Source organism: Dipodomys merriami, unplaced genomic scaffold, assembly GCF_024711535.1.
Source record: "Dipodomys merriami isolate MVZ:Mamm:240054 unplaced genomic scaffold, mDipMer1.0.p SCAF_4, whole genome shotgun sequence".
NCBI lineage: Eukaryota > Metazoa > Chordata > Mammalia > Rodentia > Heteromyidae > Dipodomys > Dipodomys merriami.
The window spans coordinates 35,487,763-35,511,615 of NW_027205603.1; the positions used below are offsets into that span (position 1 = coordinate 35,487,763).

General features: G+C 36.5%; 1 protein-coding gene across 8 annotated transcripts in view; it reads right to left on the reverse strand.

Moving 5' to 3' along the window:
• Asph (aspartate beta-hydroxylase) overlaps positions 1–23,853 on the reverse strand; it is a 204,273-nt gene that overhangs the window by 158,356 nt on the left and 22,064 nt on the right. For 2 of the 8 annotated variants that reach the window (XM_069990787.1, XM_069990784.1), the window contains exons 2-4: positions 15,094–15,243; positions 12,709–12,753; positions 11,295–11,363 (exon numbers count right to left, since the gene is read on the reverse strand). In XM_069990787.1, the coding sequence (XP_069846888.1) occupies positions 11,295–11,363; positions 12,709–12,753; positions 15,094–15,243 (264 nt within the window). Of the gene's footprint in view, positions 1–5,321; positions 6,407–11,294; positions 11,364–12,708; positions 12,754–15,093; positions 15,244–19,700; positions 19,969–23,853 lie in introns of those variants that run through there. The other 6 variants (XM_069990789.1, XM_069990792.1, XM_069990785.1 and 3 more) reach the window with 4 other exon arrangements.

Genomic DNA, 23,853 nt, shown 5'->3' on the forward strand with positions numbered 1-23,853 from the left:
GAAGCCAGGGCCTCATGCATGCAAGGCAAGCACTCCACCACTGAGCCACCTTCCTAGCCCTGTATGTTTCTTGACAATACAATCACACACCTACAACCTGTATCACACTCCCATTTCCAGTATGAGGAGTTTTTGTGCCTGTTACATTTTTCACATCATCTGCCATTCCTAAACTCCCTTCTCTTTTTCTATTTGTGCAAATTGTTTCTATCAAACTCAGTGTAATAAGAATTCTAATTTAGTATAAATTGAAATACAACCACCATTCTGGAAAAAAATGCATGGCTTACTGCTGACTACATAAAAAGAAAAGGAAGGAACATGTGGTTAACTGCTCTTTGTGGTTGTATCTATATGCCTGTATAGCATTTGTATATAATTGGGTTTCCCTGCATTTGTATTGTAATTATGTTTCACATACAAAACTTGAGTTTTCCCTAAATTCTGTCAAAACAACATTTCACTTTGTAATACAGAATGCTATCTTAGACCACATCCTACTGAAGTCTACTTCTTAATAAGATACTAACCTACTTTTGTACTACACTTTAAATAGATGATTATTCTTGAATGTGTGAAATTAACATAAAGCAACAAAATACATTTTCTGACTATTAATGTCTCTTTGCTCACTGATATACATTCTTCTAGGCCAGGCTGAGATTGTCCTATTAAATAGGAGGGTAGAGCTGAGTGCCTATGATTGACACATCTTTACCACTCATATCTCAGATTATTCAGTGCTGAAAGATGCCAAAATGTAAGCGCTAATCTCCAGTGTTCTCACTCTGTTTTTGCACCAAATCCCAGAGAACCTAGTTCTCTCAGATCAGTAGATGAGCATCCAAAGAATCAGGAACAGCCACACTGAGGAATTAACACTACATCTAACATAAAGCATAACCATAGATTCTGAAAAAAACCATGAAGGAAAAATATGAATCAAAATTCCCTAACTATAAATACTTAGATATACAGAATGTAATGTTGCAAGTAAGATCTTGAGATGGAGAATAGAAAGATCACACCAGGACAAACAACATTAAGACTATATCTCAAACTTTCAGTATATGCATGGACCTGTCCTATCATAAATAGAAAGGTTGCGTGGTCCAGGCCAGCCTGAGCATTAATGTGAGACCCTATGAGAAAACCAGATACAGTAAAAATGACTGGAGCATGCCTTACGTGGTAAAGCATGCACCTACCAATTACAAGATTCTGTATTTTTTTTAATCTTATCATTCTAGACATCAGTGGCTTATGCCTATAATCACAGCTACTCAGGAGATCACTGTTCAAAGCCAGCCCAGCCAGCAAAGTCGGTAAGACTCTCATCTCCCATAAACTACAACAAAAGCCAGAAGTGATTATATGGCTCAAGCAGTAGGGCACGAGCCTTGAGCAAAAGAAGCCCAGGGACAGAGCTCAGGCCCTGAGTTCAAGCCCCCCCACAAACAAAAAACATTAATACCAAAAGTAAGTAGGGTAGCAAAAATGAAACTATCCACTTTCCACATCCACTTATCATAGATTCAAAAAGAGTTATACTGAAGAAACGTTAGTCATAAATAAGCCCAAATAGCATATCAGCAACAGACTAAACAAACAGTAAAAAGTGAGCATCTTATTAAAAACTTTGCAATCTTGGGATTTCCCACAAGGATATATATGATCTAAGTGTAGGTAACATATAAGATCCCAAAATAACAAATTAAGCTTCCTCCCCTGAGCTTAAAAAAAGTCATTAATTTTTCATCATTGTCTCCATGAAAAGACCAAGTTAGAAAATTAAAGCACAATTTTCATACTCAGTCTCTGAAGGAAGCAGTATAGACGGGAAGAAACTAGAACTCTTAGCAAAAATGATGTCCACAAAGGTGTACATCACAAAATACCTGGCATGACAAAGGGACAGTCCAGGGAAGGAAAGCATGAACACAGGGCAGAACATCATGTTCTACTAAATGTCCTGTGAGGCTCCCTATTTCCATTTTACCAGCAGTAGGAGAGGCATTCACACTCAGCAAACCACATGGAAGAAGAGGTGACACAAGACTAGGGTGACTCCCTTCCCTCCTTAGAAGAAAACAGAATGAATGTGGAATCTCCCAAGATTCTAAGGAGAAAAAGAAATGAAGGCTTGAAGGATTTGTCTGAGTTCTGAATGTTTTGGGAGAGAGAAAGAAAGAGGTAGTCATGTTCTAAACTTTTCTACAATGGCAAGGAAATGTCATCAAGTAAAGAGGAAAGATCATGAAACCCAAGCCAGAGTTCACTATAAAGCAGAATACAAAATATTACCTCAGGAGAAATAAAATGACTCAGGAAAGTGTGAAAGATGGAAAAGGCTTATGATACTTACTTCAGAGCAGCAAGCTCCTAACCTTGATAAAATTATTCATGTCTTCTGTAAGTATGGTTGGTATGGACTTTGTTTACTAGATCAAAACTCAACAAGCACAATGTATTTAATTTACTTTTTTTCCCATTACAGCTAATGTCATGTAGAGGGAGGGGGAAGGATAAAGGAACAATTGTATCAAACAATAAAATTCATAACAAACACAATGCTCTTTAAAATAGGTTTCCAAGTATGGAGGAAATTCTAGGAAGCAAAATTGAAAAGAAACCTCTTGGTATTTGTAAACCATGTGGAGGTAAGTTGCTTTTATTCACTAAGTATATATAAAGCAATTTCACACGAACATTAAGATACCTAATAGTAATTTATGTTAATGTGGCAACTGCCTCAGAAGCAGTATGCCACAAAAATGTCCTTAGCTGTGTATGATGGCTCACATTTGCAATCTCAGCTATTCAGGAAGCAGAGATTGGGATAGGTGGGATCATGGTTCAAAGACAGCAAGAACAAATGGTTCATGAGATTCCACCTCAACCAATTTTTTTGCTTTTTAAAGCAGGCATGCTAGTAACAAGGGACAGCATAAATAGGAGGTTGGGGATTCAAACCTGTCCATGCAAAAATCACAAGATCCTATATGAAGAATAAAGGTAAAAGGGCTGGGATATGGCTCAAATGGTAGAGTGCCTACCTAACAACTAGAAGACCAAGTTCAAAACCCAGTACAAGAAAGAAGGGGGTGGGGGAGGCAGGGAAGGAAAAGAGGTAGGGATAGTGGGAGGGAGGAAGAAAGGAAGGCAGACCTGTCTCCTATGAAACTAAAATGTGTGAGTGAATAAGCAAATAGATGGACTGATGATTTCACCATATGCAAGTGACATGACTTTTGAAAAACAATTTCATTACAGACACCCAAATAACAATTGCAGGCTTAGCCATGTGGCACAAGAGCTAGCAAGCTGCTATCATAATCATACTCAGGCCACTGAGTCACTTCACAGTGCCTGGGGAAGCCTGCAAGGTCCAAGGGCCTCAGTTTCTGATTTGGGCCCTTCCTATACTACAACATACTCACTTCAACACTAACTACACATAGAAAAAGAAGCACTAAGTGCCTATGGAATATGTGCACTTAGAAGACTGTGTGGCTGCAGAATTTCAGTCTAGTTCTGGCTAAATAGTTAAAGATATATCATGACAGGCTGCTAATTTCCTCTTAATCTGTAATGATAATACTATACATACTTGGGGTAAAAAGAAAACTATAAAACCACCCACCTCTAAAATGAATAGGAAAAGGAAAAGCAGAATGTAAGAAAATTAAAAGGCTAACCAGTTAAAGAATGATTCCATCCAGAGACTGACAGTTTGAAGTTTGAATAAAGGTAAAATATTGATTCAGGTAGTAGAAAATTCACCTGGAATTGGTTAGCACTGATCCACTTACTAAGTTTCAAAATGTCACTTCTTTGGGGAAAAAAAGGTTAAAATGTATCATTAAAAACAACAACAATAGAATTTTAGTATACAATGAAAAATTCCTGAGACTTATACTTATATTAATTAATATAAATATCATTTTATTCAAATATTAATGAATGTCATGTGTTGGGCTCAGCTTTGCAGAATCATACAAAGCCAAAGACCTAGTTCATAGACTGCAGGAGTCCAGTCTAAACGGTACTTACTCCTCAGGGTAACACAGTTAATATTTTACTCAGATATACAGAATGCAATGTTGCAAGTATGATCTTGAGACTAAAAGGCATGAGCCACAACAGTATTTGTAATATGAGGCAAAATTACAAAGTAAATCTTTAGAGAATTAAGAATTATATAATAAGTATGACACACACACACACACACACACACACACACACACACACACACACACACACACACACACACGTTAGGGACAGGTGGAAGGCGGTCACAGAAGTCAGGGGTTCTTCAGTTAAATCCTGTATCAGAGGCCTTCAAATAGATGATACAAAATAAATGCCTAATTATTCTGTTGCTCACCCTTTTCACTTAGGAAAATATAGCATAATTAATTTCTGTATATAAAATGTACATTAGTATCATGACAGAAAAAGCAATGGCAGATGAGAAATTGTAAAATTTGAACACACAAGTTATTTTTCACTAAAACATCTTCTAGAGTTAGTAGTCATGACGCACTAACAAATATGTATGCTATAAAAAATATTTCTCAGTCATTTGGCTAAGTGAATTTCATTGTGAATAAGAGCCCACAATCCTTTCAAACTTAAACCTAATGGTATTTCACAGAGTTTAAATTCCAAACAGACCCAAGAAATGTAGTCCCAGTCTGAATTTATTTTCAGAAAGAACATTACTAAATAATACTCTACCTGGTAGCTGATTGCTTGGTAAAATTACCAAGTTGGGCAACCTCTCCATATCTGGATTGGAGCCCTGTCTTCTAATTGAAGACTTGTCCTTTCAGACTATCATTTTATGCTCAAGAAGCAAAATGTATCATCTTCCTCTTAGAACAAAGGGATGCATAAATCACTTACATGAAAGTAATTTGATTAAATATAAAGAGTATTTTAAAAAATAAAAAATTACAATCAAATACTATTGTCTAAAATGTAAATCTTTTCAAGGTTAATCAAAATTTTAGAGAAGCTTAAAAAATATTTAAAAATACAACACATCATTCTTCCAAAGAGTCACAGAAAGCAAAGGTCTTAGGTGTTAACCTCTTTAAAGTTGTAAGAGCTATGCTTGGAGGAAAAGAGGTGCAATCTTCCTTTAGGTAACAGTATTTTATATATTTGTTTTTGCTATTATTAAAGCAAACTCATTTAAAATAACTTGATGAAATTTTTATTTGACTATTAATGAATTAATACTATAATACACTTAATTTATAAACCTAAAAATGACATTAGATGTAAGTCAAAATCGGTAATAAGTTAGTAAAAGAAAAAATGGAAAAAGACAGTTAGGATGAATAATTTTAATATGTACAGCATTACTTATGATACATATTTACAGTTTCCCTCTTGTTCAATATGCTCATTTAAAAAAATACAAATTACCTTCTCTGAATATATATTTGAAAATGAAATTTAAAATAAATATTACTTTCAGTAACAGAAATATGCAACATACTCCTCTGTAAACTCATGAACTTAAGTACCTAAGACAAAAATACAGGGTTAGTTTTAAATTATTTCCAAAGCACCATTTAATACAGAATTTTACACTGAGATTTGTATGACCCTTTCTAAGAAGTCAGTTAACCTAAACTAATTACAGATTTAAAAAATGACAGCATTTTAAAGAACCATCATTTAATACACCAAACAAGTTAAAGACTAACAGAGAAGGATTTAACTTATGTATCATGCCAGAAAAGAAATGTGTAATCAAGTCCATTAGAATCATCATCATTAATAGTGTTAGAAAGACAGGCATCAACCGTTAACCACAACACATTTTACTACTGTTAGTTCCGTGAATACATGACTTGAAACAGAATAATACAGAAACCAATTATACTACCAAGAACATCATCTTCAATGTAGTTTGCATTGCAGATAACCACAAGAATGAGGAATAACACTGTGTTCACTGGAAGTGGGGAGCCAAGCAAGGGACTAGCTATATCGTTGTACTGGGCAAGATTACATGGTTGGCTTTTACTCTAAGGTCACAGCTGCCCCACTGTGCATTAAGCCCTGCATAAGCAAAGGAAAATGAACAAAGAACACAGAGACTGCTCCTGGTGTTCATAAGCCAGTGACTGCAGTCCCTGAGTCAGTTACTGGTTATGTAAATCCAAAATGACACAAGTCTTTCCCTGAACCCCTTCATCCTGTGACGTACCATCAACACCATCTGTGGTTTCGCTTTCTTCTTCTTCTTCTTCTAGCATTTCAAAAGGAGTCATTATATCATAGAGAAAGGAGAGGAAACCATAAAACCAATCTGAACTTTCCTCTGCTAAAATATTAAGGACTTCCTCAAGAGAATCAATATTTTCATTACTGCCATCTTTGGTCAGGCCTACATAAGAATAAAGGAAGAGAGAAAGAGAAAACAAGGAGAGCAGTTAGGTGGAAAAAAATTCAGTTGAGAAAGAGTGATCTCAACAAGGCTGTGCATCATGTTCATGGATGTTTACGGGCAAGTAACAAGTGGAAATAAATCAACTGAGATGCACACCACACAATCAAGTCTCAGTTATCCGTGCTAAAGGATAGCCAACCTGACCACTCCCCCACCATCCGTACCAGCTCCGGGATAGGTGTGTGGAAAACTTATATTTTTCCCATTGGTCTTGGGCTGAAAAAAAATGGACAAAATTGTATCTGCTTGGTTTCATAGACAAAAGCCGTGTTTGAGGGAGAAAAAAATACTTCTAGCAACCTCCTGGTTTGCTTATTTACTAAAGGCATTATGAAGAGATGATTACACAGTTATGCATACATCAATAAATACTTATAGGACATAGAATGGCTCATTTTTTCATCTTTTTTCCACACAGAACCTAAGTAAATTTAGGAAACTCTGGAGTGGTAAGACTAAGCAGGATTATTTGGTTATAACTGCACAGATGGACCTCAATTCATTCAAACTAACTCAAATCACACACTTGAATTTTAATTAAAGGAGGTTAGTTCTATATCCTTGTATTAGGCTCAATAATTAGAGTTAGCTATTATTATCAATTCTCTCTGCTTTCAGTAAGGTATTCAGAGTAAGCCTTGAGTCACTCATTTGTAGTAGCAATATTCCAAATTCCTCTCCTCATCAGCTCAGGAAATCACCTTCTACTGCAAAGTCTACTGGCTTCTGTCCTTTTTAAGCCCTCGTAGAAGAACAGGTCATCCTAGTAGAAAAAAATCAGTACATTTAGTCATTTGTATTTCTCCTTTGAAGAACTGGCTGGGAAGAGAAATAATTCTTGGTTCCCATAGGTAAAATCTGCCAGTATTGCCAAGCTACATATAGCAAGACGCCAAACTTTTGAGAAGGAAACAGGATAGAAAGTCTGGCTGTAAGAAACCTTAACAGCAACAACCTCAAAGCTACTCCAACTGCAACTGCCCAAAACTCAGTCATTTAAGGCTTTGATAAAATGGAAAGCTCCAGGCAGCACAAATACTAGCTATCAAGGCATACATCTAAGAAACAATAGTATGAAACTATGTTAAGTTTTGAAGATAACAATGTGTTTTTCTTCTGCTTTATTCATGGAAAAACTATGTCATTTCTCACACTGGGGGTGGAGAATGGCAGGGGGCAGGGAAAGGGAAGGACACAAGTATGACAGGTATTTAAATTACTTTGTGAAAAGCCCAGAATGTTTTTTATTTAACTTCAGAGTTGACAAATGCTGTGAACAGAAAAAAGGACTTGGATTTCTACCCAAGTGTCTGTGAAAATAACATTGTTTCTTCTCTCTACCTAAAACACTATAGCTGCATTTAATACTTTTTAAATTTTCTCCACATTCCAACATATTATTACTTCTGAGTATTAAATGTAAACATAAACCTTTCCTGCTCTTCATTATGACAAATTAAGTGTCTAAGTTACAAAAAGTACTTAAACAAAACTTTGTCATGATCTGCCTATTGCTCGTAAGATGAAAGTACCAATCCAAAGAAGAAAAAGAAAATCTTCTGGATATGTAACTCCGCCTTGACCTCTTTGACTATGCCTGGATAAAAGAGCAAGGTGTTGATGCTCTCAGCTGGGCAAACTCTGGTCCTCTCCTCTCTTGGATTCACTCAACACATCATGCAGTGAACAAATGTTTATCAAAGAGCTACAAGTTGTGAACTGGTTTGATTTCTGTGCTCCAGGCATAAGTGCCAGCTAGGTGCTAATCCTAAAACAAAAAGAGATCATGTACTCTTTAGGTCATAATACACTAAGAAGATACTGTTTCCAGCATCTAGTCCTTGGATCTTCTCTTATTGATTGTATGTGGAAAGCAAGTATGTAAGGGATATACTATGAGCAATATAATTGTCAATAATGAAAGCTAAAATCAAAGATCTTTCTATTTCTCATAAGCTGGCCACAAAAACAGGATGCTTATGTAGCCAGCAACAGGCTTAGTATATTTTCAAAATGTATCAAAAAAGCCTTAGCCAGAAATAATAAAGCTAATGATCTACATTTACTCATACATATTTAACTCTCTCTTCTTATTTCACAAGACAACCCTTAAGATGTAAAAGAAATGCAAACATGAATGAATACATATCCTTGAATTTATATGTAGATTTAAGAACCTAGAGGGAAAATTTATAAAGTAAATGCCAAAGGTATGAATGTTCAACATATCCCAAATGTTACTACTTCCTTTCAGGACAAGTTATCTTTTACTCCCTTTTCTCCAACCTTCTTCCTTCCTCTTGGATTCCTTCTGCTTCAATCTAAAACCTTTCCCCTGAGGGTTTACTCCTCAACAGAGACCTAAGTGAAAATGCATCCACAGAACCTAGCTTCTCCATAGCTTCTCCTGATCATACAGAGCTGATGAAAGTCAAAATTCACACCCCAAAATTTTACTAGGTGCTTCATTTGCAGCCCCCTTGCAAGCAACAGCAGCACAGCTAAACCACAAAAATTTCAAACTTAAGAAAAGAACTTTTATTATCAATCCAAGTTAAGGTTATACTTAGTGCAGAGAACTAAGAGTGTAGAAACAGAGGTAATAGCCTGATTGCTTATCTGGGTTTATTTCATGTTTGCAATAGCCACAAGCTAACTATACTCTGGTACATACACAATAAAATAACTCATTTTAGCTTTCATGTAACTCTCTTCATAAATTTCTTAGTGAAATTAGAAACACAAACACTGAAATTCACATTTGGTTATACCTCCTAGTAATAATTCTTATGAAAGGAATAAGCTTTGCTTTGTCTATACCACAAATCTACCTGCTAATGGCAATTCTTCAGAGGAATGAATTTTTGGAATGTAAAATATAATAAAATAACTCAAGTTTTAACATCAGTTAAAAAAAAAGTAGTACATAAAGGGCTAGGAAAGAGGAACAGAGCATGAGACCATGAAGGGTGGGATCTAGTAGCAGGGGAGTTGGGCTAACAAGAAGGATGAAGAAGACTGAATAGTGCTGAATACTGTTGACATAAATTATTTGCAGCTATGAAAATAGAACAATAAAATCTGTTTAAATTATCTTTAGAAGAGGGGAAGGGAGACAAAAAGAGTGATAGAGGGGATGATGGATTCAAACACATTGTAAACATGTCTGGAAACAATGTAATCCACCCCTCCCTGCAACTAATACAAGCTAATTTAAAGGAAAAAAGTGCATCCGAAGTAAAATCATTTCCAAAAGCAAAGGAACTTTGACCATTTGAAATTATTTTCAAAAATAAAAGCTTTACTAGCCAGAAATCATTTAAAGTGATACTTTGGAGTAGCAAACCATTTATAGCAAGCTAGCAAGCACTTATCATCATACTAACATGTTAAGTTTTATATAATTTTATTTCTTTTGTATACCTAAAATTATACTCATCTGCAGATTTAACATATGTAAGAAATTCTGGCTTAGAAATGTAATGAGAGTTACACAGAAAATTCCACTAAGGGTAAGAAAAGAAATTTCATGAGAATTTTATAGTAAGCTTCCTCTGTAGGTAGTCAACACTAGTTATCACTAAACGGTAACAAGGAAACCTATAAAGACAGGTCTAAGCAAGAAACTATACTACATTTAATCATGACTAAACCTTGTTTTCACATTTAGAACCAGTGTTCATTTTTTAAATGAGATTTATCTACTGAAAGCAGTTTAAGTGGTTACAGTCATAGAAATTTTCCATTTTCCCCTGTTCTTAAATACGCAAAAATCAGTGTGGCCAGGAAGACTTAGCGCTACTATTCTAGTAGCTAATACCATGATATAGCCACTATTTTTCTAAATATTTGCTATAAAAATTCCTAACTCATGTCATGCTTCGCACTAAAGCAAATGAAATGATGTTGTTTAAAACCAAAATTACGCCAGGCTAAAAGGCTAGATTTCATAAAAGTTATATATTAAAATCAGCACCATCAGTAAGAGGGCATTTTAAAATAAATGAGGGAATACTATATCTTTATTTATTACAAGAAATATTGCAGGGCTGGGAAGGTGGCTCAATGGTAGAGTGCTTGCCTTGCATGCATGAGGCTCTGGGTTCGATTCCTCAGCACCACATAAGCAAAAAGAAAAAAGCCAGAAGTGGCGCTGTGGCTCAAGTGGTAGAGCGCTAGCCTTGAGCTGAAGAGCTGAGGGACAGCACTCAGGCCCAGAGTTCAGGCACCACAACTGGACCCCCCCCCAAAAAAAAGAAATATTGCAATATAAAATCAGGACAAATAATTCTACTGGGAGAAAAAAAAGAGTGAAAGATTTGTAAAACAAGAAAATATGTCAAAAGACCACATACACATAATTTCATATTCATTTTTACAATGTATATAGGACATTTTAAGATTTTTGCTTTTGTAATTTTATTCTAAATGAATTCATATAAGCCTTTAGAAATCAGTATTTTCAAATGAAACTGAATTGTGGGAAATGGTGTGAAAAAGCAGCAGCAGTTTTTATCATATTGAAGAGACTATGTATTATCAATACCTTAGGTACAGAATATGAAGAGTTCTAAATCTGAAAGCACAAATGCAATGGCACTTACTTAAAATGTATATTCAAGAGCTACATGCCTACTGATGAAAACAGATTGAAAGGTAGTAATAAGGACATTGGTGTTGCAATAAGAATGAAATTGATTATTAAGCAACAAAATACCTTCCAGAAAATATGTATAATTGACATAAATATTATTAAAGCCAAAGTATTCATTTGATTCCAATATTTTACTATCATTAACAAAATAAAAAGCAAAGTTGTACTTGCCTAATAAAACTTTGGCATCATCCACATCAAAGTCTCCATCACCATCAGCATCATAGACTCCTAGTTTTCCTACAAGATGAGAGAAACAATAGATATAACAATAAAAGGAAAACAAACTTAATAAGGGATTGCCACTTACTGCAGTCCTGTGCTTCAGCTAGAAACATTTCTGGTTGATATATTTATTCTCTTAATTCCACAGAGTAGTATGCTATGAATATAATACCAAACATCCAATTTACTTAGCAATCCTAAGACATGACACAGATGCTGTTTTAAAGGTTTTCAATACTCTGATCTAATAGCTTCAGAATAAATTTATAACACTTTAAAAATATTTCAGGTAAAACTTTTAAGAGATACAAGAAAAAAAAATCAACCCATTTCTTCTAGTTACATAAAAATATAATGTTTGGAAGTGGAGCTGTCGCTCACAGTGATAGAACACTAGTCTTGAGCAAAAACAGCTCAGGGACAGCACCCAGGCCCAACTTCAAGCCTCATGAGAGCCAAAAATAAAAAATAAATGTTTTTAAAGAGTGAAATTTCATTAGTGTCAATATTCAAAAGCAAAAGAAACAAACAACCACTCCTCAAATAAAGACCAAAAGTAAATAAGCCAACACAGAGTCTAACTACTAAAAGAAAGAGGATGGTTACTTTTTCACATATATAATGATTTACTAAAGAAATACTATACAATAACCTTAAGAGGGTGAGATTGTTGTAAAAATAAAGTAAGAAGATGTAAAGGTTTTCTGAAATTATAAAGAAAAAATTATGGCTATGCTAGTACTGGCCATTTTTTCCTAAAAAGGTAAGAAGGATAGGTGTAAGTCAGATATGCTGAGAAGACAGTATCTAATGCCTTTACTCCTAAAGAGCAGTAAATATGTACATTTAAGGTTTTAATAATGCTTTTCATCAGAAACACTCATATGTTTAACATTTCAAACAAATCTAATGCATTCAACATCTGAAAAGCATTCTAAAACAAAGTTCATAATTCATCCTCGGTCTGACAGCTATAAAGAAACAACGTATAATACTTTAAAAGCAATCACAAATCCAGTATTAGTACTAAAAAGAAAGTTAGCAACACTGTTTCCATTTCTTTAATATAAAGTACATTTAAATATTACAAGAGAGCAGGTAGAAATTCTAGCAATAGAGCAATAGGAACCAATCTAAATCGTCCTAGGACCCTGGCTCTACTTAGGAAAATAATTAACTTGCTCTTTATGTCTGACATAGCACACACTGAAGAAAGAAAATACGCTTCCAGTCAAACTTAAAAGGGAAAGTGAATCCTACAGCTTCCATTCTGAAACAAACGATAACTAAGTCAGCAGGACAAAAATGATGTCTTAGAGACTGATGCAAAAACACTTAAAACATATCTCCAGTGGCGTACCTTGAAGCACCTCTGATAAATTATAACGGAAGTCCTTTGCTTTGGCTGCATGCATGTAAAAACACGAAAACAGTTACTTGAATTAAAGGGTACACCCATGTCAAATCTCTTCTTTCACATACATTCCCTAGCAACACAGCAGTACAAGCAGAGTAGAGAACCATTCACAAGTTTGCCTGAACTAAAATTCTGTTAGTCTACTCATCTACTGAGAGACATACTTTCTCTAAAGTCAAAGAGGAAGAACATCAGTAAAAGACTTATTTTAACATTCACTCTTGTCCCAGCCCAAGGAAGAAGGCTTTCATAAAATAACTAAGCAGGAACTGGGAAACTGGCTCAATGGTAAGAGTGCTTGCCTTGCATGCATGAGGCCTTGGGTTCAATTCCTCAGCACCACATAAGCAGAAAAAATGCTGGAAGTGGCACTGTGGCTCAAATGGTAGAGTGCTAGCCTTGAGCTGAAGAGCTGAGGACAATGACCAGGCCCAGAGTTCAGGCCCCACAAATGACAAAAAAAAAGAAAGAAAAAAGAAAAAGCTAGAAGTAGTGCTATGGCTCAAATGGTAGAGTGCTAGCCTTGAGCTGAAGAGCTGAGGACAATGACCAGGCCCAGAGTTCAGGCCCCACAAATGACAAAAAAAAGAAAGAAAAAAGAAAAAGCTAGAAGTAGTGCTATGGCTCAAATGGTAGAGTGCTAGCCTTGGGCAAAAGAAGCTCAGGGATAGTGCCCAGGCCCTGAGTTCAAGCCCTAGGATTGGCCAGGAGGGGGAAGGGGGGAGAACCTAAGGCAAGAGATCTAGTGGACAGGAGAGGGTCTTATGTAGAGTGTATGTTTTTTCCAGTCCATGTCCCCTGGATTACTTGAGAGGAAAGCCACTATTCATAACCATAAAATGTCCATCACTATTGAACAGATGAGCAAAATATGATGTGTCCATATGATGGGATATTACTCTGTCATAAAATGGAATAAGGACTGAACCTTGAAAGAGCAATGTTGCTAAGTGAAAAGAGACAAACACAAAAATCCACATATCATATGACATGTTTTATACAGGTAAAATTACAGTCATAGAAAGAACAGTGAGTGTGTGGGGGGAAGCAATAAAACTATTTTGGAATTAGATAATGGTAATTGCTGCACAAAATAAAAAATATACTAAAAGCCAATATTGTACATGTTCAAATATAAAAATACTGAATTTTATATTGTGTAATTTTTATCTCAATTTTTTTAAAAAAAGGTAAAATGGCACAGAATCAGACTGCAAAAATCATGAAAAATTATAATGATTATGTAAAAGAAAAAAAAAAGTCAGGGACGTGAACAAGTGTCAGGCACCTGGCTCACACCTGTAGCTACACAGCTACTTAGCAGGCTGTAATCAGGAGAATGGCAGTTCATCAGCTAGGGCAGAAAGTTTGTGGGACCCCTCCTTTCTCAACAGAAACCTGGGCACAGGGGCACACACTTGGCTATCCCAGCTACAATGGGAAGCCTGTTATACTAGCACATACTAGGGCAAGCAATCTCAAAAACAGTAGTAGAGCACATGCATGGTAAATGCAAGACCCAGATGCAATCCCCAAAATACAAGTAGCCCAGAACCTCCTTTGAACAGCATACACACCACACCCATCCCAGTGTTAACAACACCCTTATCCTAATACAAGTACATGAATGTGAACACACACATGTACACACAGATAAACACACCCTATCTCAACTGAGACCTGAACAGAAACGCTTTGAAAAACCTTCTCTACTCTAGAGAAGGATTTTGTAAATTGTATAGGTAGCTACATTAATTTCTGTCCTTAAATAAATTTAGTAGTTCATGATCGAAAATTTTTAAAACTCACAGGATAATGAATTAATATAATATGCTGAAGGCTTTGCATGCTACACATTCAAAACAACCTATATATTATTTTTTACAGATGACATTCAAGCTGGGCACTGGTGGCTCACGCCTGTAATCTTAGCTACTGAAAAGGCTCAGATATGAGGATTATGGTTCAAAGCCAGCCCAGGCAGGAAAGTCCGTGAGACTTATCTCCAATTAACCTCCAGAAAACCAGAAGTGGTGCTGTGGTTCAAGTGGTAGAGCACTCGCCTTGAGCTGAAGAGCTGAGGGAGAGCGCCCAGGCCCAGAATTCGGCCCACAATAGACAAAAAAAAAAAAAAGATGACATTCAAAATTTAAAAGCCACTCCTCCAAGGTAACCCTCAAGACATTCCTTTTTGCTTCCAGCCTACTGAGAAACACAGAAAGGCTACAAAAATAGTACCAAAAAGATTGGTAATAAATCTTCAAGATTACTAAGGGATATAACTTACCCTCCAGCAAATTCGTATCAGCAAGTGTACCACAATCTTACCTAGGACTTCCTCATAATCAACAAGATCAAACCACACGACAGCCACAGATGCCCACACTCCCAGCAATGCAATGACCATAAACCATGTGAAAAAGGAGCTTCCAGATAGTCCTCCTTTCCTCCCATTCTTGTGTCCTCCGTGCTTCGTCTCTGTTTAGAAACAAAAGAAATGGAAAATGTCAGCCTCAGAAAATGTCTCATCAACCACCTTTTTCACACCAAACTGTTTCTTCAATCATTCGATGGACCATGTTAGAAATAATTTTTACCTAAATTCTCAAAACACTGGAAACAAAGATTTTGTAAACAAAAAAGGCTGCTTAGACTCAATACCATTTTGAAGTATGGAACTCTAATTCTGAAGTAATTGAAGAAATGAAATTATTGATTGGCTTTTTTTTTTTTTTTGGTCAGTCATGGGGCCTGAACTCTGGGCCTGGGCGCTGTCCCTCAGCTCGTCAGCTCAAGACACACTCTACCACTTGATCACTGCGCCACTTCTGACTTTTGTTCTGATTTTGTGGTGCTGAAGAATTGAACTCAGGGCCTCATGTATGAGCACTCTACCACTGAGCCAACTTCCCAGACCGGGCTAATGATTTTTTAAAGAAATATGTTAGCTGGGTGCCAGTGGGTCATGCCTGTAAAATCCTAGCTACTCAGGAGGCTGAGATCTAAGGATCATGGTTCAAAGCCAGCTCAGGCAGGAAAGTCTGTGAGACTCTTATCTCTAATTAACCACCAGAAAGCCAGAAGTTTGGCTGTGGCTCAAGAGGTAGAGTGTTCACCTTGAGCTGAATAGCTGAGGGACAGTATCCAGGCCCAGAGTTCAAGCCCCATGACCAAACAAAAAAGAAAGAAAGAAAAATATATTGATTTACCATATAGATTCCTTATAAGTCCTTTATCAAAATCACCTACATAGCAGCTGATAGCATATCAAAATCTTAATTGACTCTTATAGTAATGTAGCTCATCTAAGAAACAGATGGACTACATTGCTATTTAGTTTCTATGAATCTTAAAAGCCCCGTTAATTGCCACAGAAAATTATTCCCCAAAAAACAAAAAGGGGGAGGAGGACAACCACCACAATGAAGACAACTAGCATGGAAACAGAGAGGACAAAGAGAAACAAAACAGAACAATTGGGCCCTTCCTAGCTAGGTAAGGGAAGCAGAAAAAAGCTCCTTCACAACTGGCTTCAATGCAGAACAGCTTTGCAAACTGCTGGCCACCCATATCATTTACCACATTTCATGTGCTTAATATGCCTTAGGTTCTTTTGGAAATATTCTTTGACAATGAACAAGAAACATTAAAGTCAGTGACAGCTATAGAAAGTAGTTAACTTAGTTAGTAAAAGGAGAGACCTTCATATTCAAATATCCCTTAGAAAGAAATGTAATCCCTAGTATATAAACATCAACAAATACACAGAAAGATTATATCACATTCCAAAATGCCACCCGAGAAAGGAAAAGTTCTTTTTTAAGTAAGTTTTTTATTTTGGAAATACTGTACAGAGGGGTTACAGTTACATCAGCAAGGTAATCTTCCAAGTCAATTTTTCATAATGACTGACTCAATCTGAATATGTGTATATGTGTATACTCATAGATAGATGGATTGAGTTATATTTATATATATGCATACATACACAGTAATGGCTTATTTATTCAATGTGTTTGTCAATGTGATATGATTTTTTCCAATAATTAAGCTTTTAAGATGTATATATCAATAAAGCACAGCCAAAATAAACCTAAAATGTAATAGCTAATAAACTAGGACTGATACTTAAGTTCAAAAATCAATTATCCAGTACTGTCTCTTTTGTAATACACGAAGGGAAAGAAAAATTGCAGAGATTTTCAAAAGTACTGGAAGTGTGTAGCTCAAGTGAATAAAGCCCTGGGTTCATACCCCAGTACTGCCAAAACCAAACAAAATAAAAGGCATCAAAACAAAACAAACCAATAAAGCATCATTAATCCAACTTGGTAATACTCATATAAATTATGGACAGATTGAAGGAGCAGGAAAGAAAAATCCAAATTCAGACTACAGAATCTTTTTAATCTAGTCTGTTTACCTTTCTTTTAGGCGTGAGTCTAACAACTTCACAATCAAGTTTCCTAATTTACTTGATGAAATTATAGACTTAGACACAAACTAACCCAAATGAGTTACATCACAAAAAGCTGATGGAGGATGACCAACCAAAGAGCCTGGATACCAGCAACAAGGAAGTAGAGTCATGGAGGCCATTTATAACAAAGGCCTGTAGCATACCCTCAGTCCTCAAAATAATCTCTAGTACAAGGTAATAACTGACGCTCACATGGATTAAGTTACTTAAATATTACTTTAATCTGTTAGCAATGAATTATTAGTTTTAGAAACATTTTCATTCAAAATAGTTATTAAGAAGATGTCACTTTAAAAGGTAACTCTTAGTAATGTCATCAAAGGCGTCTTTATACAGGGCAGCCTTTATCAACAGCAAACAACATGTACTGGATATATCCCTTTGTAAATATGGTGTGCCTGGTCCCCTAGGGCAGATCAGTTTCTCTCCAATTGGACTGAAGAAAACAAGAATGAAAAAAACCCTCAGCAAGGGTGTATTAATACTCCCTAGGCAAACCTGAAAGCAGTTCTTCGTCACAAAGATATTTTAGAAGAGCACCTAGCAATTGCCCCTATTTTCTAAGATGGAATAAATGCAAAGTCTTCATTTCATTTTCTGGCTCTGTGTTTAGACAGTCTCAGGGACTATTTCCTGAAGCGAAGTCTATGTCAAAGATGATGTAGTTCTCCCCATTCCGTCCCATCAAAAGAATACAGCCTCCAAATAAGATCTTTTTGAGTACTCCAAAGCACTGGGAATTACTACAGTGAACAACAGTTCCAAAAGTTCAGAACAGACAGAGCTTAGGGAAAATGTGGTATTTTACTTACCTGGTCAGGAATAGGAAAACAGAAATTCCATATCACCTGAGGAGTCAGTTACTGGCCTGCTATTAACTGAGTTATATAACAAGCATTGCTAAATCCTCAAAAAATCTCCAGTACAAGGCAGTACTGATGCTCATATGGATTTTATCATTCAAATATTATTTTAATCTGCCTAAATTTTGTAACATTTTCATTCAAAATAGTTATTAATCAGATATGTTACTTTAAAAGGTAATGCAGTTAATTATCAAATAAGTGTTTATACAGAGGAAATTTTTATTACAAGGTTTTCCTATTTACATAAAAAGCATGTAGTAAAAGTTAAAAATAAAACTTTTAGGTTATTTTGGGTTAATAATTGCTGTGCAATGTACCAAATATTATTATTACTATTATTATTATATTACTATAATTATTATTACTTATGTGCTGAGGTTTAAACTCAGGGCCTGGGCACTGTCTCTTCGCTTTTTCACTCAAGTTAGTGCGCTGCCACTTAAGTGACAGCTCCATTAGTGGCTTTTGGTGTTTAAATGGAGATAAGTCTCATAGACTTCCCTGCCCAGGTTAGCTTTGAGCCTTGATCCTCTAGATCTCAACCTCCAGAGTAGCTAGGATTACAACTGTGAGCCACCAGTGCCAGGCTGGTCTTTTTTTTTTTTTTTAATGGCACAAGAGGTTACTTTGGAAACTGAAAATAATTTTAAAAGTTGTACAGAAGTAACAGCTCATTTTACCTAACTATATAGACCACAGCATCCATGAAATGAACAAAGGAAGAAATGTCTTCTAAAAAAAGTAAAGTCGGGAGTTTAGCTGTGGTGGTAGATGTCGTAATCCCAGCACTCAAAAACTGAAAGTCTATTCTTCAGGAGCAATAATGCACTTTTTATCAGATTAATAAAGTGAAATATTTAGCCAGTTATCCCAAACAGCGTTCTAAATAATGGTATGCATACATTGTCTGTCTACAGAATCTTTTCATTGCTGCTTTCCCAGTTGAGAGTTATAAGCAGTCAGTCTTCAGGTGTCTTTAATATCAAGTTTCATTATAATGAGCTACTAGTCTGCTTTAAATGAATAGAAAGGCAATTGTACTTATAAAATAAGGAAAAACAGACATTTAACAAAGTAAATTCACATTATTAAAGAATTCTTGAAAATTAGATTTAATTTAAAAAACAAAATAAACTTCCTAGTGTCTGGAATTTTTGCATTTATCATCTGTTTCTCAAGTAGGTCAATTTCCATATATGGGCTTAGCTTGAATTAACTAGATCTGCTCACTACTACAAGATTGTATTTATATATTACTTAAATTTCCTGTCATTTTATGTGAAATCTGAATGCACACAACCTATAACTCTAACACAATTTTTTTCAACTTTGTAAAATGTGTCTCTGGTAGTGGAATTTAAAAATTATTAAAAGATAATTTACAACAGTAAGCCTATTCAAATTAAAGACAGATTATTACATGAAAAAATTAAACCACTGCCAGTCTCAGGGAATTCAAAAGAGAAAAGTTAGAAAACAGCAGTCAAAGCATTTAACCAAAAATATTTGCACTGAGTACAACTGAAAATAAAGCAAAAAATTTCCAACTAGATCCAAAACTTTTATCCTCCCAGACAACATAAATATACCTTTATCTTCAGCCATTTTGACTGTCTTCAATCCATGAATAATATATAGAGAAGTAAAGAAAAATCAAAGCACTCACAGCAGGTAGTGGGCATACCCCATGCCCTTCCCTACTAGAGCTTACACTGGCCAACCCTGCCCAGCTAAGGGCTCTAGAACTGAAATTAGACCTGACTGAAGACTCTGTCACCAGTTATTTTTAGAGGCCTCTTCCTCATGGCCACATGCTACGAATCACTCAGGCTAAAATGCTGTCCTGACAATCGTAAAACCTTCTCCACTTAAGACAAGTCCTATCTCCTCCTACCCCCAACCCCTGAAAATTTAAGCACAGAAAAAGAGAAAAAGGAACAAACTGTGCTACCAGTTTTGTTTTGTTTTGTTGGAAACAGGTTTTAATTGCTTCAGCTAAAGTACCCAATCATACAGAACAGAAAAGAATCGCACCATGGCCTCGAGCCCAGAAACAGCTTGACTTGGCCCTTAGGAATCTTACTCAAATGCCTTCAAGACGATTAGCTCATTTGTTTGAATGAAACAGAACCATAAATGGCAAGAAATTAATTAATACTCTAGAATTCCAATTTACAGCTTTAACATAGCAAAAATAAACACAAAACACTTCAACAGAAAAAAAGGAAGAGAAGGCTGGGAGGGCAGCATGTCTGAAAGGAAAAAAAAGAGAGGAAGACTTGGAGAAGACAAATCTTCAGCAATGAGAATAGTGACCTAGGAAACATCTCAAAAAGGGAACTAGAAAGAGATTATACAACCGCTTTCTCATTTTTCCTAGTTCTTCCCAGCCCCATCTCCAAATATTCTCTTCTGGGAAATATAATCAACCCAATTTTTTCACTGTTCTAAGATTAGTAGTTCACAGAATTAATTAGAGCTCTGATTAACACATGAAATTAATTTATCCCAAATAGTATCTAGAGCAAGGTAGCAACCTTTCAATGCTGTTAATATATATAATACTTCTGTTTTTACTCCCATTGAAGGCTTCATAAGCAAACTAAACATTTCAGTGTTCTGAAGAGCAATCAGTAACCAAAACACTAACATTTGACAGCCTAGATGAGGGACAGAATGAACTTGGTATCAGAAACAACTAAGTGAAAATGACAAGTGTCTTGACGGCCTTTGACTGAGTGCCATTTCCCCTGCTCCATTCTACCAGGATCTGTCCCACACAAGTCTGTGCTTGCTTGAAATGTCAAAGGACAATCAATCTGCTGGTGCCAGCTTTACGATGGCCCACCATCCCACTATTACACTATTCAGCAAATATCTGGGAAACTTTCTTTCATGTTGGAGACTTAGGGTGACAGGGCCACAATACTTGCATGAGCCAATAGCCTGGTATGCTTTCGGACTCAGACATGGATTTGTTTTCCATTTCTCCATCAGACTTCTTTCTGGGCTTCAATTTCCTCTCTTATAAAATGTTTCTTGACAGGATGACCCATTGCAATGAAGATACCTACTGGACAGCATATTGGAAATGAACTTTACAACTTCGGACAGTGAGTGGGGGAGGAGGGATAGGAGTGTGGGAACTGGGGGAGGGAAGGGACAGTGGGACAACAACAGGGAAGGGAGGGGGTAACAATGATCAAGTAATGTATTCATTGCCTTTCTCATGGAACTGTAACCTCTCCACACAGCTTAACACTAAAATAAAAATAAAAATTAATTAAATATGTCTTGATATAACTGTGTATCTACAGACTTGCTGAACTCATTCATACAACACAGTTTTTTAAATCTCTTAAGATTAGGGCACAAATCTCTTGGTTCCCAACTCACAGCTCTGCTCATACTCTCCTTTTCCCTCAGAATAGCTAGAGTTACAAGGGTTTCTTCTCTTCCCTTACCAGGCTGAGCTAGGTCCTCTGAATCGAGGGTTGTGACCAAATGCTGAACTGAAAAAAAGATTCATGGCTATTAAGTTAGTGTCAAACTCAAACCTGGGGTGTCTTTCACCTTTTTTTCATGACAAAATCCTGAACATACTCATATAGCCTATAGTTAACCTTCCCTTTCTTTTGTCTTGTGCAAAAGTTGCACAATTATTTTGTCAAAATATCTTTCCTTCAACTTGCCATCAACTTGTATTCCTAATATTTATGAAAAATATAAAATAACTTTAATTTGTATACAGCCAACCAAGATGTTACAGTAAAGACAACTAAAGTAATATTAACTAGTAGGAGTGGCAGCTGCTGTAATCAAGAGCAACTCCTAAGTCCAACCAAAGACCAGGCTTCTAACAGCTGCTCTCAGACTATAAATAGCAGCCTGATGAGACTCAAGACCACAAAAGCCAAGACCCATGTCCACTGAGGCAAGGCTCCACTTCCCTCCAAACACCAAAGGAAAAGCCATCAGCCTTCTCTGGGCTCAGCACTACTTCCTACCTTCCCCTTCTTCAAGAGTTCCCATCCACAATAGTAGATTCTGCATATCAGAATCAGATCTCCTGTCTTCTACTGCCAAGATTTTAATTCTGCACATCTGAAATGGCAACCAGGAACTTGCTTGTCTAAACCCCAAGTGATATGATGCTGCTGGCCAACTTCCACAGGTAAGATAGCCTGAATGTAGAACTAAGAAATTGGCAAGTGGGAAGGGTAGATTGGAGGGTGGATCTGATCAGTTGCACACCGTATGCATGTACCATCCTGAACCCCATGAGTATATACTATTAACACATTAATAAGTAAAGAATGCTATGTAAATACTCTAACAGTCTGGGTCTGGTATAGAAAGAAAATAACTTAGTTTAACTAATTTCCAGAACATCATTTCCTCACCTCCCTAAACATAACCACAACAAAACCCTATTCCTGAGGCCCATACCATCCATCCAATCACACTATCCGACTCCAGATGTATCAATCATCACCCACCACAAGTGGCTCCTCCCCAGTTAATCTACTTTGCCATTCCAGCCATAACTACACAGGTTCAATGTCCATCCCTGGAGCTAATAGGACAGATTCTCTTTCCTTCATTTCTTCACTCCCAGAGACCTTGTTCCCTTCCATTCGATATTTAGCATGGGTCTTGTCTTGATTGTAAACTCAACCTAATTCACCCTCTTAATCCCATGGTCATTGTTACTGAAACATTTCTGTACTCTTCTGGTGCAACCATCTTTAACATCCTAACCATTCTGTGACCCTGCTAAAAATTCCTCTTGTCATTTGAGTTCATCATAAAGACTGAGGATTATCATGAAACACTTGATATACAATTCTGAAAAAGAAACTTTTCCTCTGCATGTGGTACCCAAACAAGCAAGTGGTATCACCCGCAATCTACTATTAAGTAGCTGTGATTCCTAAAATAGCAAAAGGCAACACTGCAGGCACTAGGTAAAACCTACTTAGGCATGACCAACGCAACCTCCTCAACTAGGGAAAATCACTTTGTGATCACATCCTATTCTTCCAGCTTGTCATCAGTTTCTTCTTGGATCTTGTATTTCTTTGGATTCTGCTTTCTTCTTGTCCCTTTGCTGGTATGAATATGGGTGATAATCCTCCAGTGGTCCATGGCTTGGTCCCCAGTGCAGTGCTACTGGAACCTTCAGGAGGTGCATTAGGTCATTTCCTGGCTCATGAAGTTAGAAGTTGGCTCCACCATTTACACCCACCATGATGTGCTGTCCTCAGCCCAAGCCAAATTTTTGGAGTGGAATCTCCTTATGTTAAAACTTTTGGTTCAGGCAACATAAAGTTGATTAACGCATCCTTCACATTTCTCATCTACCCTAAAGTACAGAGTTCATCATTTAAATCCCTCACTAACACAGATGCTCTGCCCTGCATTATCTCAGTTGGCTATGACTTCTCAACTATTTAAACTTTTCTATCCTTAAACTAGTTTGCCTTATCTTAAAAACTGCCATAGCCTCTCCTTTCACAGCAACAGTAGAAGCATCTAGCAAGAAACTGTCTGTGCAATGCCAACTGTACCCACCTGTACTCACCTGCACCAATTTGCCATCTACTTTCCTAATCTCCTATTTCACTGCCTTTACTTCCACTTCCTCTCATCATGGCCAGCCCTGTCTTCCACCTTCCCCTCACAAACACCATTCTAAACACAACTGGAATTTCCCCACTGTCACTTTCTAACCTCGTACTC